General features: G+C 49.0%; 1 protein-coding gene across 2 annotated transcripts in view; it reads right to left on the minus strand.

Annotated features, from left to right (window-relative positions):
* Positions 1-110: 110 nt before the first annotated feature.
* Positions 111-16,039, minus strand: part of Daglb (diacylglycerol lipase beta) — a 39,295-nt gene continuing 23,366 nt past the window's right edge. The window contains exons 9-15 of one of the 2 annotated variants that reach the window (XM_042268450.2): positions 13,586-13,663; positions 8,499-8,579; positions 8,284-8,411; positions 3,312-3,380; positions 3,157-3,229; positions 1,124-1,371; positions 111-1,020 (exon numbers count right to left, since the gene is read on the minus strand). In XM_042268450.2, coding sequence (XP_042124384.1) covers positions 822-1,020; positions 1,124-1,371; positions 3,157-3,229; positions 3,312-3,380; positions 8,284-8,411; positions 8,499-8,579; positions 13,586-13,663 — 876 coding nt within the window. In that variant the 3' untranslated portion in view covers positions 111-821. The remainder of the gene's footprint in view (positions 1,021-1,123; positions 1,372-3,156; positions 3,230-3,311; positions 3,381-8,283; positions 8,412-8,498; positions 8,580-13,585; positions 13,664-16,039) is intronic. The other variant, XM_042268451.2, reaches the window with a different exon arrangement.

Genomic DNA, 16,039 nt, shown 5'->3' on the forward strand with positions numbered 1-16,039 from the left:
GCATGCTTGTAATCCTAGCAACAAGAGGCTGATGCAGGGAATTAGCACACTGGAGCCTAGCATGGGCTACTTAGCAAGTCTGTGTCCCAGCAATACAGAAGACCTTCCCGTGCAGTGGTGTATCAATTACTTTATTTTAAAAAATTCCCTCTGAGCCCAACATGTGGCTCCAGAGCTAGAATAATGTGAGAATTAAGCATACATGAAAGTTATGCAATCAGTTCATGTATAAATGAGCCGCAGTGCTGGGCTCAGAGGAAGTTCCGGCTGCCCTTAGTGCCGCAGGAAGAATGCCGGGAAAGAATATAAAGTGCACACCTGTTGTCTTAAGTTCAGACTCGTAAACAGCAGGATGGGATCCTAGCAGGGGCAGGAGTGCTAGAGATCCACAGAGGGTCTTCAGGTGTGGAGTTCTCGGGGCAAAGGAGGCTCGCTCCACGAGCTGCCCTAGAAGTCCCAACACCTACCTCTGCATGTTCTAGACCCCTGTCCCTGTTAATACTGTGGTTAAAAATGGTTCTGTAGGCCAGCCATGGTGGTGCGTGCCTTTAATCCCAGGCAGGCAGATCTCTGAGTTTGAGGCCAGCCTAGTCTACAGATTGAATTCCAGGACAGGCAGGGCTACACAGCAATCCTGTCTCAGGAAAAAAAAAAAAAAAAATTTTGGTCATGTTGTTGCCCATTCCACTGGGACTCATCAGATTACTACTGATGGATGCCACCATACCAGCCTCACAGAAGCCACTCACATTCAGTCAGTCTAAGAAAAAAAAAAAAAAAATCACAAGCCCACTGTGCTGGGCAGTGTCCAGGAGAGGGGATTAAACCACAGCTGTGTGAGAGCCGCCTTGCCCTGGGCAGGAGACACAGGCTGTTCTGTCGGCGACCACTCTGTCCAGGGCCTGATTCAGGATATTAGGCAAGTGGTCAGTCAGCATCTTGGGGCCTATCAGGATCTTGCCAAAGTCTGCTTCATGTGCCCACCTTGCCCTGTAGTGGGCAGCGGAACAGCAGCCAAACCTTGAACAAAAGAGAATAGGAGCTTAGTGAAGCTGCACTTGGGTCAGGCTTCCGGTCGCCCACGGCGGACGGGCATGTCGGACCCACGTGCCTCCCCACTCACCTCCCCGAACCACTCTCTTCTTCCAGGTGGATGATCCTGCCCGGTGGGTACAGATGTGGGTACTTGGTGGGCGAGTCCAGAGGGGAGTCGCTGGAGCTGTAGCCTGGGGAGCCTCGGGTCAGCAGACTCTGCTCCCCAAGAAGAGGCTGGGTCAGGGCTCTCTGGTTGCCTTCGTCCAGTTCAGTTGGAGAGTTGTCAGGGCTTCCTCCAAAGAGTCCGTACCAGCATCCATGCAGCAAGATCTTGTACTGAAAGGCGAGACCAAGGACAAGGATGGTCCTGTGCCCGGGGGGCGCTCAGGGTTTGGCCTGTACTTACACAGCCATGGGTCATGGGCGGGGCTTGTGGTGGCATGAAGCCATCATACGTGCAGGAATCGTTAAAAACCAAATCACACATGTGTTTTGAAAATTAGTTGTTTTTTTGTGTGTGTGCTGGAGATTGATCCCAGAGCTGAGCCCTGTACATGTTAAGCCCAGGCTCTACCACTGAGCTAACCACACCCCAGGAGACGGGCTACTTCTTAAAAAACTATGAAGAAGAAAGCCTTGGGTTCCGTCCCCAGTTCTGCATCAAACCAGGTGTGGTGGTGCACACCTGTAATCCAGCACTTGGGAGGCAGAGGCAGGAGGATTAGAAGTTCATGATCAATAGTTCAAGGATACCTGAGACTCTTATCTGAAAAAGAAAAAAAAATCTAAAAACAAACTAGTCGGTGTAATGACGTTATTCACCTTTAATCCCAGCACTCAGGAGGCAGAGGCAGGCAGATATTTTGAGTTCAAAGTCAGCCTGGTCTACAGATAGAGTTCCAGGACAGCCTGGACTACACTGTGAAACTCCATCTCTAAAACAGAAAAAGCAACTTGGGAGGTAGAAGCAGGTGGATCTCTAAATATTGTTTTTAATCATAGTTATTTTGTGTGTTCCTGTGGTGGCATGACATTTGTGTGCATGCGTGCGTGTTGGGAGTTCACAGGACAAACTGGAAGTGGGATGTCTGTGTGCGTGCGTGCGTGCGTGTGTGCGTGCGTGCGTGCGTGTGTGTGTGTGTGTGTGTGTGTGTGTGTGTCTGTATGTGTCTGTGTGTGTTGGGAGTTCACAGGACAGACTGGAAGTGGGGTGTGTGTGTGTGTGTGTGTGTGTGTGTGTGTGTGTGTGTGTGTGTGTGTGTTGGGAGTTCACAGGACAGACTGCGAGTGGGATGTCTCCTCCACCCGCTGGGTTCCAGTGACTAGACACAGACTAGGCTTGGTCACGTGGCATGCCTGCTAAGCTGTCTTACTGGCCTCTCTTCCTTTTTTAAACTACCCAAATAGCAGGCAACGGAACTGGAGCCTCCAGCGTGCTGGGCAAGTGCCGCACCACTGGGCTCCAGCCCCGCCCCCTCCTTGGCTTCCTTCTCCCCTTGGCCTCACATTTTTGGCAGTCCTGTCTCAGTCTCCCAGCTGCTGGACCACAGGCCAACACTACACCACCTCATGGCGGTCAGCTCCCATTGGCTAACACTCTCTCTCTTCCTGTGTGTGTGGGTGTGAACCTAGAGCCTCTTGAGTGCTAGGGAAGTGCTCTACCACTGAGCTACACTCTCAAGCCTCTGCCATTGAATTTTTCCTATTGCATTTATTTATTTAATTGTATGTATGTGGAGGTGAGGACTGGAGGGAGGTTCCCCTCAACACACACACCATGAGGACTGAATGCAGGTCAGAAAGTTTGGCAGCAAGCGCCTTTCCCCACAGAGCCATCTTGCCGGCCCCCTAGGACGTCTTAGAGTCTGTCTGTACGTGTCAGCCTTACTGGAAGCCTGGGAGCAAGCTATGTAACTGAAAGACGCTAAACTAACAGCATCTGGGACAACGGTGTTTCCTAACTGGCGATGTGTGTGACTCCTCTGCATCTCACACAGTAGAACCCCAGACAGGAGTCTGTTCACAGGGCAGAGGAGAAGACGCGGGCATCAATGGCTTGGCTGGGAGCGCTCGGCCTGCCTCTGCACAGACCCTCCGGATCTAACCTGGCGGAGCGGTTACCTTCGGCTTGTTGCAGTTAGCAATCACTCGCAGGATCCTTCTCTTCAGATCTTCCATGTTAGTCACGCTTAACCTAGAGAGTAAAAAGCAGACACACCTCAGTACCCGGTACTGCCAACGCCCCCGACCCTGTGGGCCAACCAAGGGACACTGACCTGGGAATCACATCCATTCCTAAGATAAGTGACACAATGAAGTCCTTGGAGTGTTCATAAAGGGATTTGCTGAAATGTCAAACGAGAGACAAGCTAAGTTAGTCTAGGTTCCGTTGCTGCAGGAGGCTTCGGGGGTGGGGGGTGGGGGGAGGGGAGTATAAAACAGTTGCCAGGGCAGATGTTGGTGTCGCCATTCTGAATCCTCTAAAGGAGAGAAGTGACATGGGGACTCCATAGTCAAAGCCACAGGAGACGTTCAGGAGACCACAGCTAAACCATCAATGATCCCTGCGACCCAGCAGGCCCAATCTACCAAGGTGTCCTGGCAGTCTATGAGCAGGCAGAGGCAAAAGGCTGGGCACCGCAGTGTACACCTGCAGGGACAGAAGCTGGCCCAGTGTGTGGGGGGGCACAGAAGCTGGCCCAGTGCGGGGGGGCACAGAAGCTGGCCCAGTGTGTGTGTGGGGACAGAAGCTGGCCCAGTGCAGGGGGCACAGCCCGTAATTTCTGCCACTCGGGGGTAAGGCAAGAAGACTGGATTCAAGGCTGGCCTGCATTCCCATCAAGCACTTAAGCGGGAGAAGGAGAAGGATTGAGAATTGGGGCTAGCCTGGGCTACACAGTTAAGACTCTGTCTAGAAATCACTAAAAAGCAAATGTGTAAATAAAATGTGAAGGTGAAAATCACCTAATAAATGCCTACTTCTGGTGTGAAAGGACTTTCTTTTTTCTTTTTGAGAGAGAATGAGAACAGAAAATAGCAGGAGTCCTGGTTTTACGGAATTGTCTTGGGAACTATGTTGATATCCTGTATGCTAAATTAGAAAACAAAGTTAAATAACAACAAAAACGGCCCCTAAAATTAAGCTCATAGTGTATTTTCCAAACTGAGCAGGGCTCTCTTCTGTCCCAGCCCTTAGGAGGCTGAGGCAGGAAGAGCATCAAGAGTCTGAGGCTAGCCTGGGCTACATAATGAGATCTAGGTCAGGCTTAGCTACATTGTGAGACTGTCTCAAAACCAAAAAGCAAACCCATAGTATTTCTGCATCTCTCCTATTTCTCTGGCATGAATTCTACCTCACCCCAAGCAGATACTTGGCAAGTTCTTTGTTATTTCAGCTAATCCGTGCAGAAGGAAAGGAAACCCTTTCTGTCTCTACCCTCTGGAAGTCCATCCACGTCAATGGCCGTCACTGCTACTAACACTAAGGAGCGAGACGGTGACAAAGTCTGGCTGTGAGCGTGGCCAACAGGAAGTAGACATTGCTAAAACCATCCACTCTGAATCAGATCTAATCTTCAGTGATTGTCACAACTTTCTTTTAATTTTTTTAAGATTTATGTATCTATGTATGTACACATGTGTAAGTGCCCACGGAGGCCAGAAGAGGGCCTCAGACCCCCTAGAGCTGGAGTTAGGGGTGGTTGAGTGCTGTCTGATTGGGTCTGAACTCTGGTCCTCATGATGGAGCTGCAAGAGCCATCTCTCCAGCCCCTTTCCATTTTCAGTGAAATTAAACTAGGTTGGTGGACACAGTGTGGGGACCAGATGAAGTCCAGACTGAATGAGTATTGTGGACATGAGCACAACCACGTTAAGGACTCCGATGCCTCAGACCCCCGGGATGGGAATGTTGACAGTGTGTGCAACAAATTATGGATCACAACTTCCTCTTCTGGATGGCTACCCTGAGACTGCTCCCCTACAGAGACCCTCTACTGAGATGCATTAACCTCCCCTTGAGCTATCTATAATAAACCCGCCTTTTCATTCAGCTGTATATAGCCAATGTGTCAGGGCTGCTGGTGCACCTCCATCAGAGCTCACAGCCCCCCAATCCCAGTTTTTCTGTACATGTGTCTGTGCTTTCCCATCCCCCATTGCCCCCAGTCAGGTCAAAGCTCTGCGGGTCATGGCGAGAAACAAGGAACGTTCACAAGAAAATAACAGCACAAACCCAGGATGTGACAAGCCCTTCTCAACAAATTACCTGGCTTCTTCAAGAAACAAAAGGGAAGCATGTATGTATAATCCCAGTGCTCCTACTGTGAGATAGGAGGCAGAGACCAGAGACCAGTGCAGCATAATCAGGAGACCTTGCCTCAAAATGGCAGAGAGAACTGACTCCTGAAAGTTGTCTGACTTCCAAATGACGCCATGATGTGTGCACATACACTTGCACTCATACACTAGTAATACTTTTGTTTTGAAAGGAGTTGGGAGAAAAACCATGGAGACAGTTTAAGGCAAATCTGCCATATCCAATGTTAGATCCAATGAATGGCACCTGGATCCTCATGTAGGCAAACTGGGGAACGTTAGGAATCAATTGGGGAATTGTGATCAGTTATTATCTATCCAGAAATTAAAGATTTAACGTGCTCTATCTTTGGATGTTATTTACAGATGAAATGGTATGTCTCAGACTTGCTTTAAAGCTAGCTTTTGCATATGCCTGCTTGTGTGTGTGTACAGACACTACATGGGAAGTAAGGGAGGCAATATAAAGAGCTACACACTGACAGAGGGTTGAAACTGGCTAAACTGAAGTTTACAAACCACAGCATACTTTTTCCCTCCCTCTTGGGAGGGGTACTCCCTATCATGCCCAGACTTTTCTTGAACTCGTGGGCTCAAGCAATGCTCTCTTGCCTCAGCCTGTACCCAGCTAGGACAACAGATATATATGTGACCATGTCCAGTTATCCTCTCTACTTTTGTTTGGGGTTTTTATTTTTATATTTTTGAGACAGTCTTACTATGTAGTTCAAGCTGGACTGGTATTCATTGTGTGCATACCCCAGGCTGGCCTCAAATTTGTAAGAATCTGTCTCATACTCCTGAGTTCTGGGTTAAGGCTGTTTCATTAAAAAATAAACAAATAGAACTTTATTTAGGGTCTTTGGGTGTGGCTTACTGATAGAATACTTAAGGCCCCATGCTAATCTACCATATCACAAAAGGAAAGAGTTTTTGCCAGGTGTGATGTTGCATATATAGCTTTAATCCCAGAACTCAGGAGGCTGATTGATATCTATGAGTTCAAGTTTTAGCAAGGGTTACATAATGAGAGCCTGTCTCAAAAACAGAAATCAAAACAAAAGATCTTTGATCTGTTTTCTGTATTTTTCTAATTTTCTGATGGATATATATATATATAAGTATAGATATGGATATATAAATATATGGACATAAAAAATATAGATGGATATATATATATAAATATATATGGATATATAGTTTTTTTGTTTTTACCTTCAATTTTTAAAAGATTTATTTGTTTATTTACTTATTTACTTACTTATTTATTTATTTAGTATAGTTTTTCTGTCTGCATATATTCCTACACACCAGAAGAGGGCACCAGATCTCATTACAGATGGTTGTGAGGCACCATGTGGTTGCTGGGAATTGAACTCAGCACCTCTGGAAGAGCAGCCAGTGCTCTTAACCTCTGAGCCATCTTTCCAGCCTACCTTCAATTTTTTAATCCTTAATTTGTTTTAGTCTTTTTTGTTGTGGCACAAATTTCTTTCATAATCAAGGCAAAAGTTTGCATAGCATAGTTCAGTCAACATGCTCAACTAAGCAAGGAAAAACAGTTTCCCAACTCATAGAAATAAATGTCCTGTTTGTTCAACCCCTGGGAATGTGCACAGTCCAAGTGAAGCCCATACCTATGATGGACACTAGGTGACAGTGATGTGCCACTGGAGGCCCATCAGGGATAAGAAGTGCACTCTGGGGTTGGGGGAGGTGGCAGGCAGCAGGAGAGGCTCCCATGGTGAGCACAGACTATGTGGGAATTCTGTTACAAAAGGGCTCAGCAGGATAAACCCTCGCTGCCAAGCCTGATGATCTGAGTTCAACCCCTGGTGTCCAGATAGTGGAAGAAGAGAACCAACACCTTCAAACTGTCCTCTACATGTGGTGTGTGGACCATGGCTTAAGAGTGTTTACTGCTCTTCTAGAGGACCAGCAACCACTTTGGGTGGCTCATAACCACCTGTAGCTCCAGCTGCAGAGGAACGGATGCCCTCTTCTGGCTTTCACAGACACCTGCACATACTCGGTAGACACTCAGACTATACATATGTATAAATAAAATATAGTTTGAAGTTTCTTTTTCTTTAAGTTGTACTGGGAATTGAACCCAGGGCTTCACACATGGTAGACAAGTGCTTGACCACTAAGCTACACTCCCAGTCCTAAAATAAAGTGTCTTTAAAAACCAACTTCAGGGCTGGAGAGATGCCTCAACAGTTAAAAGCACGTGCTGCTCTTCCAGAGGACCCGAGCTTGGTTCCCTGTACCCAGGTTGGGCAGCTCCCAAATGCTGCAACTCCAGCTCCAGGGTATCCCAGGGCCTCTATCCTCTATAGGTACCTGCACACATGTGTATACACACTTAATAACAAAAAGATCTTTTAAAGACAAACTAAACAACAACAACAAAAAAAACCTTAGAATTCTATCATTTAGTCAGGTTTATAATCCCAGCTATTATGGAAGCTGAGGCACGGGGATCAGTTCAATGTCTCCCTCAGTTCCATAGCAAGTTCCAGGCCAGCCTGGGCTGTTTAGGAAATTAGAGCTATTGGCCAGACGTCGGTAAGGACAACAATTCTCTTGCCTCTGCCTCCTGAGTGCTTGCATCACAGGTGTGCTCTACCGCGTTCAATTTACACAGTCTTCCTTCAACTACATAGTATTTCTTTTCCCTTTTGATGGGGTTTCATGTAGCTCAGGGGTGACTAACCCACTGTGTAGCCAAAGAGAACCTTCACCTTGTAATCCTCCCACCACAGCTTCTCCAGTGCTGGGATGACAGGCATGGGTGAGCTACCAACCGGACCACATCTCAGCACTACAGTGTTTCAAAACAAACTTCTAAGAAGGAGAGAGAATTAGCTGATGTAAATGAAGAGAGAGGAGCTGACTGACTCGTCCTGCAGGAGAGTGAAGCCTTACCTCAGCAGGCCCCTGGGCGGGGAGAAGGCATAAGCACGGACTTGTGGGTAGGTCCCCCGAAGCATGATGGCTAACAGGGCCGCAGCTCCGGCTCCTAGGCTGTGCCCCACCAGAACAAGCCGGTACTCCTAGGGGACAGAGGGCAGAGGGGGTTGAGGCCCAGAAGAACAGACAGAACATGACAGGAACAGGAAATAGAAAACAAGCCATCTCACCGGAGCGACACTGAAGGCTTGGCTCAGAATCCCATCATTGACCAGTCTGCGGTAAATGTATCTGGCGGCTTGAGCAATTCCCTGGAGATAGATAGATGGGGTGGGGTCAGCTCGGCTCGGAAGACAGGGTCTCTGGCCTTACTGTTCACTGATACATTCTTGGTCTGTGGTCCAGAGGCTGGCTGCCAGAAGTGGGTGCTGTTATTTGCTAAGTGAGTAGGTGTCACCAGGAACATCCAACCACGCAGCAGGCATATCTGTGCAGTGCTGTGCACTAGTCTATAGTTGTACTACACATGACTGAATGAACCAGCTAAGGACCGAGGACTGAGCCTGGGAACCCTACTGTATGCTGGACAAGCAATCTACCACTGAATCAGACTCTTCAGAACTTATTTGTTATGGGCTGGAGAAAGAGATCAGAGGACCAGAGTTCAGTTCCTAGCACCCACATCAGGCAGCTCACAGGCACCAGCTTCAAGGGATCTGATGCCCTCTTCTGGTCTCCATGGGCATGTGCACACAGACACACAAACATAAATATGTCTTCTAAAAATTATTTTCTTTTTGAGCTGGCCTTTAAGTTACCCAGTCTGGCTCTCAATTTGATATGTAAGACAGCCAGGCCTTGCACTGTGTGTGTGTGTGTGTGTGTGTGTGTGTGTGTGTGTGTGTGTGTGTGTGTGTGGTGTATGCACAGATATGTGAGTTTAGTCACTTGTGTGTGCACATGTGGTCAGAGGTCAACTCTGGGTACCTTTGCTCTCTACCTCATATTTCGAGACAGAGTCTTCCGCTGAACCTGAAACATGCTGATTCTGCTACATGGGTGAGCCCCCGGGGCCTGCCTGTCACCACTCTCTACCAGACCTGGGGTTACAAAACCAGCTCCTTCCAGGGTGCAGGGGATCCAAACTCAGGTCCTTACGCTTAGATGCCAAGCTCTTCACAATGAGCCATCCTCCCAGCCCCAAGCCAAGCACTTTCGGTCCTCCTGCCTCAGCCTCCCAAGTGCTGTGCCACCATGCCCAGATGATCCTTTTATAAAGATATTAAAACACACCTTAGGGACAGTCACACTGGGACAGTGGGAAAAGGTGCCTGCTACTGAGCCTGACAACATGAATTTGATTCTTGAGACCCAAGTGGTGGAAGGAGAGAACTGACTGTCAGTTCTTCTCTGGCATGTACGTCCTCTCTCTCTCTCTCTCTCTCTCTCTCTCTCTCTCTCTCTCTCTCTCTCTCTCTCTCTCTCTCTCACACACACACACACACACACACACACACACACACACACACACACACACACACATTAAAACACAGTTCTGGCAGGGCGGTGGTGGAACATGCCTTTAATCCCAGCACTCGGGAGGCAGAGCCAGGCGGATCTCTGTGAGTTCGAGGCCAGCCTAGGCTACCAAGTGAGTCCCAGGAAAGGAAAGGCGCAAAGCTACACAGAGAAACCCTGTCTCGAAAAAACCAAAAAAAAAAAAAAAAAAAAAAAAAAAAAACCCACAGTTCTGAGTTGTAAGAGGTGAGTCCCTTCTTCAAATTGAAAGATCATGAACCAAAGAAAGCAAAGTTGAAAAAGTTGAGAAAGTCGTCAATTAGTGGTTTGTTTTTTTTGGGGGGGAGCTGAGGATCGAACCCAGGGCCTAGCTCTACCACTGAGCTAAATCCCCAACCCCATCGATTAGTGTTTTAAGCTTTTCAAGCAACAGCTGATAGGTGAAGAGAACATTTTGAGAGTGGGGTACACTTACAGGTTATGTGGTAATCAAAGACCCCCAAACAGTGGTCCAGGGGCTCTGGTTTTGTTGTTTACTTTATTTTATTTTATTTTATTTTATTTTATTTTTTTAATTTTCTGGAACTGGAGTTACAGACGGTTGTGAGCTCCTATGTGGGTGCTGGGAATCGAACCCTGGTCCTCTGGAAGATCAGCCGGTGTTCATAACTGCTGAGCCGTCTCTCCAGCCCTGTGGCTTGCTCTTGTGTTGGAAAGGCAGATGCTGCAATGTATGCTCCACCACATGAGGTTGATGTTTGTGTAGGAGAACCAGAGAGAACTGGTTCCAGAGGGTTCTGTTAAAGTCTGGTTGCCCATCCAGCAGCAAACAAAACTTTGCTGGTAGTGTTAACAAAGACATGGAAGAATGTAACTAACTACTTTGGGGGCTCAGGGGTTAAGAGCTTTTGCAGAGAGAAACCAGTTTTAATTTCCAACTCCCATAACAGGTGAGTCATACCTGCCTGAAGCCCCAATTCCAAGGGATCTGATGCCCTCTTTTGGCTTCTGTGGTCACTGCAAACACATGGTATCCAAGCAGAAAAGCAGCCATGTGTGCACACAGAAATAAAAATACCTTTTAAAAAGACACTATTTTGAGAACTACAGCAAGATTGAAAAGAGTTATGAAAGATAGGCTGCTGTGGGATGGTCTGTATGTCAAATTGCTGTGATTGGTCAATAAATAAAACACTGATTGGCCAGTGGCCAGGCAGGAAGTAGGTGGGACAAGGAGAGAGGAGGATTCTGGGAAGCGGAAGGCTGAGGCAGAGACACTGCCAGCTGCCGCCATGACCAGCAGGATGTGAAGACACTGGTAAGCCACCAGCCACGTGGCAAGGTATAGATTTATGGAAATGGATTAATTTAAGCTATAAGAACAGTTAGCAAGAAGCCTGCCACGGCCATACAGTTTGTAAGCAATATAAGTCTCTGTGTTTACTTGGTTGGGTCTGAGCAGCTGTGGGACTGGCGGATGACAAAGATTTGTCCTGACTGTGGGCAAGGCAGGAAAACTCAAGCTACAATAGGCCGAATGGGAAAAAGGAGGATTTTCTTATTTATTTATTTACGGGAGACCTGCTTATGTAGTCCAAGCCAGCCTCAAACTCACGACATGTAGCCAAGCCTTAAGCTTCCGCTCTCCTCCTTCCTTCCACCTCCTGAGTGCCAGGATTACAGGTATGCACCAGCACATCCAAGTCATGTGATGCTGGGCTCTGCACCTAGGGCATGCGAAGCAAATACTCCACTGACGGAGCCACACCCCAGCCCTGCCTTAGTGATATCTGTTGCCATAAACAGTTGCTAACATGATTGTTCAAGATAACATACCATTAATGGGCACAACTCTGAAGGCCACCCCTTCTGTGTGTGTGTATGTGTGTGTGTGTGTGTGTGTGTGTGTGTGTGCATTAGTGTTCATGTATGTGAGTGTGGACTTACACTTGCCACAGCAGCCAGGTGCAGGTGTGAGGACACCCTACGGTGTTGGTCCTTGCCTCTTACTTTGAAGCAGGGTTTCTTGCTGTTTGCCTGTCTACACTGGGCTAGCTGGACCTACAGCTTCTGCAGATTCTCCTGTCTCCACTTCCCCACGGCTGAGAGCACAGGTGCCCACTTGCTGTTTAAACTAGGCTGGCCAGCCAGCACACCCCAGGATCAGCCTGCGTCATCCCACCCAGTGCTGATATTACAGATGCGCCCTGCCATGCCCAGCTTTTGTACACGAGTGCCAGAGATCCGAATTTAGATCCTCACGCTTGCCTGGCCAGCACTTCGCCCAGCTGAGCCATTTCCCTGGCCCCATTCAACTAAACTGATTTAAACGCCACTATCTCAAAAAATAAGGTGGAAAGCAATTGGAAAAGACAAGCAAAATCTACCTCTCACCTTCATGTGCACATATACACATGTGATCGTGCACACACATAGGAACACACACACACACACACACACACACACACACACACACATGAATACTAGAAGAAGCAAGTTCACAGGGGAGAGGGTAGAATAGAGGCTGTCAGAGCTGGGACTAGGGCTGTTAGTGTTTACTAAGCCCAGGGCCAACATCAGGGTTCATCAAAACTTAGGCTACAGATAGATAGAAAAGATGGGCACACAACACCATACAAACACATGATGGACCTGAATTGAGCCACCACAAATGGTTAAAATGATAAATGTTAGACATCCATCCATCATCCACCTATCCACTCGCCACCCATCCATCCCTCTATCCATCCTTTATCATCCATGCACCTAACTTCCCATTCACCCATCTATTCATCTATCCATCCATTTACCATCCACCCATCCACCGGTCATCCATGCATCTATCTTCCCATCCGTCATGGTTTTCGGTTTGTTGAGAGAAAGTCTCACTACATAGCTCACAATGGCCTAGACCTTGCTGTGTAGCCAAATCCAGCCTGAAATTCATGATTCTCCTACCTAAGACTCTCCACGTCTGGAGTTATTATACTTACTTTACAATGTTTAAAAACCATTTCACACACACCCCCATTTGAGGTGGGTTTTTCTTCTTCCCAGGAGGAACTCTGCCCCACTCACCCCCACAGAACAGGAAGAGAGAAACAGAGAACTAGGCTCTGGCCACATCCACAGAGAACGTGTGGGAAGTGAGCTGTCCAGCCTGTGCCGCCCACAAGGCCAGAGCTCTTGCTCTGCTGCTCTGTGCTGGACTGAGCATTTTCCCACTAAGATATCAAACTTTAATTAGAGGGGAAAGTGGCTGGGGATACAGCCCAGTTAATGGGATGCTTGTGTAACATGCCTCAAGTGCTAGATTTGATCCCTAACCTGTCATCTCAGTATTTAGATGGTGGAGGCAAGAGGATCAGAAAGTTCAAGGTTATCCTTAGCTACAAAATGAGTTATAGGCCAGCCTAGTCTACAGAGTGAGTTCCAGGACAGTCAAGGCTACACAGAGAAAACCTATCTCAAAAAACAACAACAACAAAAAAAAAACAAACAAACAATGAGGAGCCAGGTGGTGGTGGCACGCGCCTTTAATCCCAGCACTCAGAAGGCAGAGCCAGGCGGATCTCTGTGAATTCGAGGCCAGCCTGGTCCACAGAGCGAGATCCAGGGCAGACACCAAAACTACACGGAGAAACCTTGTTTTGAAAAACAAACAAAACAAACAAACAAACAAAAAACAATGAGGGGAGGAAAGACAGCCCATTTCAAGTGTCTGACCTGACAGTCCATCCTGTGGCTTCAGCCACATTACCCCATCTCTTTGAGATATTCCCTCTCAATACAGACATACCTTGTGGGCCACACAGTCCTGCAGCTCAGTATCCAGCTCGAGGTTCTCACTCTCTGCAGACAGGTCAGTCAGGACATCCTGTGAGTGTGGAGACAGCAACGTCAGCCTGTGGGGCTGCACGTGTTGGGACCGAGGGCCAGGGCGCTCTGTGTTGGGACCGAGGGCCAGGGCGCCCTGTGTTGGGACCGAGGGCCAGGGCGCCCTGTGTTGGGACCGAGGGCCAGGGCGCCCTGTGTTGGGACCGAGGGCCAGGGCGCCCTGTGTTGGGACCGAGGGCCAGGGCGCCCTGTGTTGGGACCGAGGGCCAGGGCGCTCTGTGTTGGGACCGAGGGCCAGGGCGCTCTGTGTTGGGACCGAGGGCCAGGGCGCCCTGTGTTGGGACCGAGGGCCAGGGCACCCTGTGTTGGGACCGAGGGCCAGGGCGCTCTGTGCAGCGGCAGGCAGTGCAGTCAGAGGCTGACGGCGAAGTGTCCAGCCTCCGCAGAGAACACAGCTGAAGTAGGAAAAGCCAGCTGGGTGCCAGGCGGGAACGGCCCTGATGGAAGCGACATCAAGGAACACCTCTGTCTTGCACACTGCAATCTAAGGACCTCCCCAGCCCAGAGCACGAACTGGGGTTTGAACAAAGCCCCGTTTCTGTCCTCTGGAACCCACCTTCAACGGCTCACTAAACAACAGTGATGCCTACAGCAGGGCTGGGATGAGTGGCTGGGCTGCAGCTGAAGGAGAGCAGAATAACCATCCTCTCGGGGGACAAGCAGCTCCCTGGGCTCCAGGCTATTTGGGTTTCTGTTTGAAACAGGGTCTCACAGTGTAGCCCAGGCTAGCTCTGAATTCCTCTTGCCTCCATCTCCTGTCCCGGGACTGCAGGCATGTACCACCATGCCCGGCTTACTCCTACATGATAAAAAGACCCTCAGGAGATTTCCTGAGGACACCCGGTATACTTAGTGCTGGGACAGACTGGGACTAGGAAACGGTGGCCAGGCGAGTCACAGAGCATCCACCGGGCTGACAGGGAACCAGCACGCTGAGGAAAGCCGTGTGCACTGGAGGTTTCTAGAGAAGGACGGGGAAAGCTGAGGCTGTGCACAGCATCAAGGGCAGACCGGAGCAGGTGGCATTGAGTGCAGCTTGTATTCCAGCACTTGGGGACACTTGGGAGCAACACAGGAAAGAAACGGACTGACCAGGGTGGTGAGAAGGAGCACAGACAGGGACAGCAATGATGGGAAACCTTTCTTCCGGTGCAGGGAACAAACCGGTCAGAACAGGGGCTGGGAAAGGATACAGCCAGACAGCCTGAGGCTGTGAGATCTGAGGTGATCGGCTGAGCAAGCAGTGATGGATGCTACTAAGGACTGAACTCAGGCTTCTGCCTGGCATGTTAAGCGCTCTACCCACAGCCTCTGAAAGGGAGATGCGAGGCTCCCCTGCCGCATTATATGCCCAGGAATCTTAAACTAGCTCTCACTATGGAGCCTTGGCTGGCCCAGAACTCACTGTGTAGACCAGGCTGGCTTCTAACTCTCAGAGACCTGCCTATCTCTGTCTCTCAAGGGCTAGAATTAAGAGTTGTGACACTACCATGTCCACCCCACGGCCCACTTTATTATTATTTTTTTATGTGTATGGGTATTTGCTTACATATATGTCTGCACATCACATGCATGCCTGATACCCAAAGACCAGAAAAGGGTGCCGGATCCCCTGGAAATGGAGTCACAGATGGTTGTGGGCTGCTATGTAGGTGCTGGGAACAGATCCTCTGAAAGAGCAGCCAGTGTTCTTGGGCTGAGCCCTTGATAAAGGGTCTAAGTTGCTCAGGCTGGCCCTAAACTTGTTTCAGCCTTCAGAGTGGCTGGACTAGAGGCCTGTCCTGCATGCTCAGCAGTAACACTGGCCCTTCCCAGACACACGAGGAAGAACCGGGAAGTGAGAGCGAGGAGTGGCAGAGAAGAAACCAGAAAGCAGATGTTAAAAGAGGGAAGAGAGCTGGACAAGAAGTGGAGGTGGGAGAGACCTGGAGGTGGACAAGGGGCTCACTGTACCCCGAGAAGCACATGGTGCCTGGAGGAAGGGAGGGCTTGAAGAGAATCCCCAGAAGAACTTGACAGTATGTGACTGGTTTTTTTTTTTTTTTTTAATTTTTGTGTGTATGTGGGCATGTGCACATTTGTGTGTATGAATGCAGTTGCATGTGTGCCATGGCCCAGGTATGGCGGTTGGATCAGAGAACCCCTCAAACGTCAGCCTTCACCTCTACCTTGTTTGAGGCAGGGTCTCTTGCTGGCCGATGGAGACACCAAGTTATCTGGCCCTTGGGATTCCAAAGATTCTCCTGTTTTCATCTCCCATTTTGCTGTAGGAGAGCTGGGGCCACAGATGCGCTACTGTCCCTGGCTTTCACGTGGGCTCTAGGGACTGTATGCAGGTCCCCACCTTCCCCTCAGA

The sequence above is a fragment of the Peromyscus maniculatus genome, chromosome 23 (genome assembly GCF_049852395.1).
Source record: "Peromyscus maniculatus bairdii isolate BWxNUB_F1_BW_parent chromosome 23, HU_Pman_BW_mat_3.1, whole genome shotgun sequence".
NCBI lineage: Eukaryota > Metazoa > Chordata > Mammalia > Rodentia > Cricetidae > Peromyscus > Peromyscus maniculatus.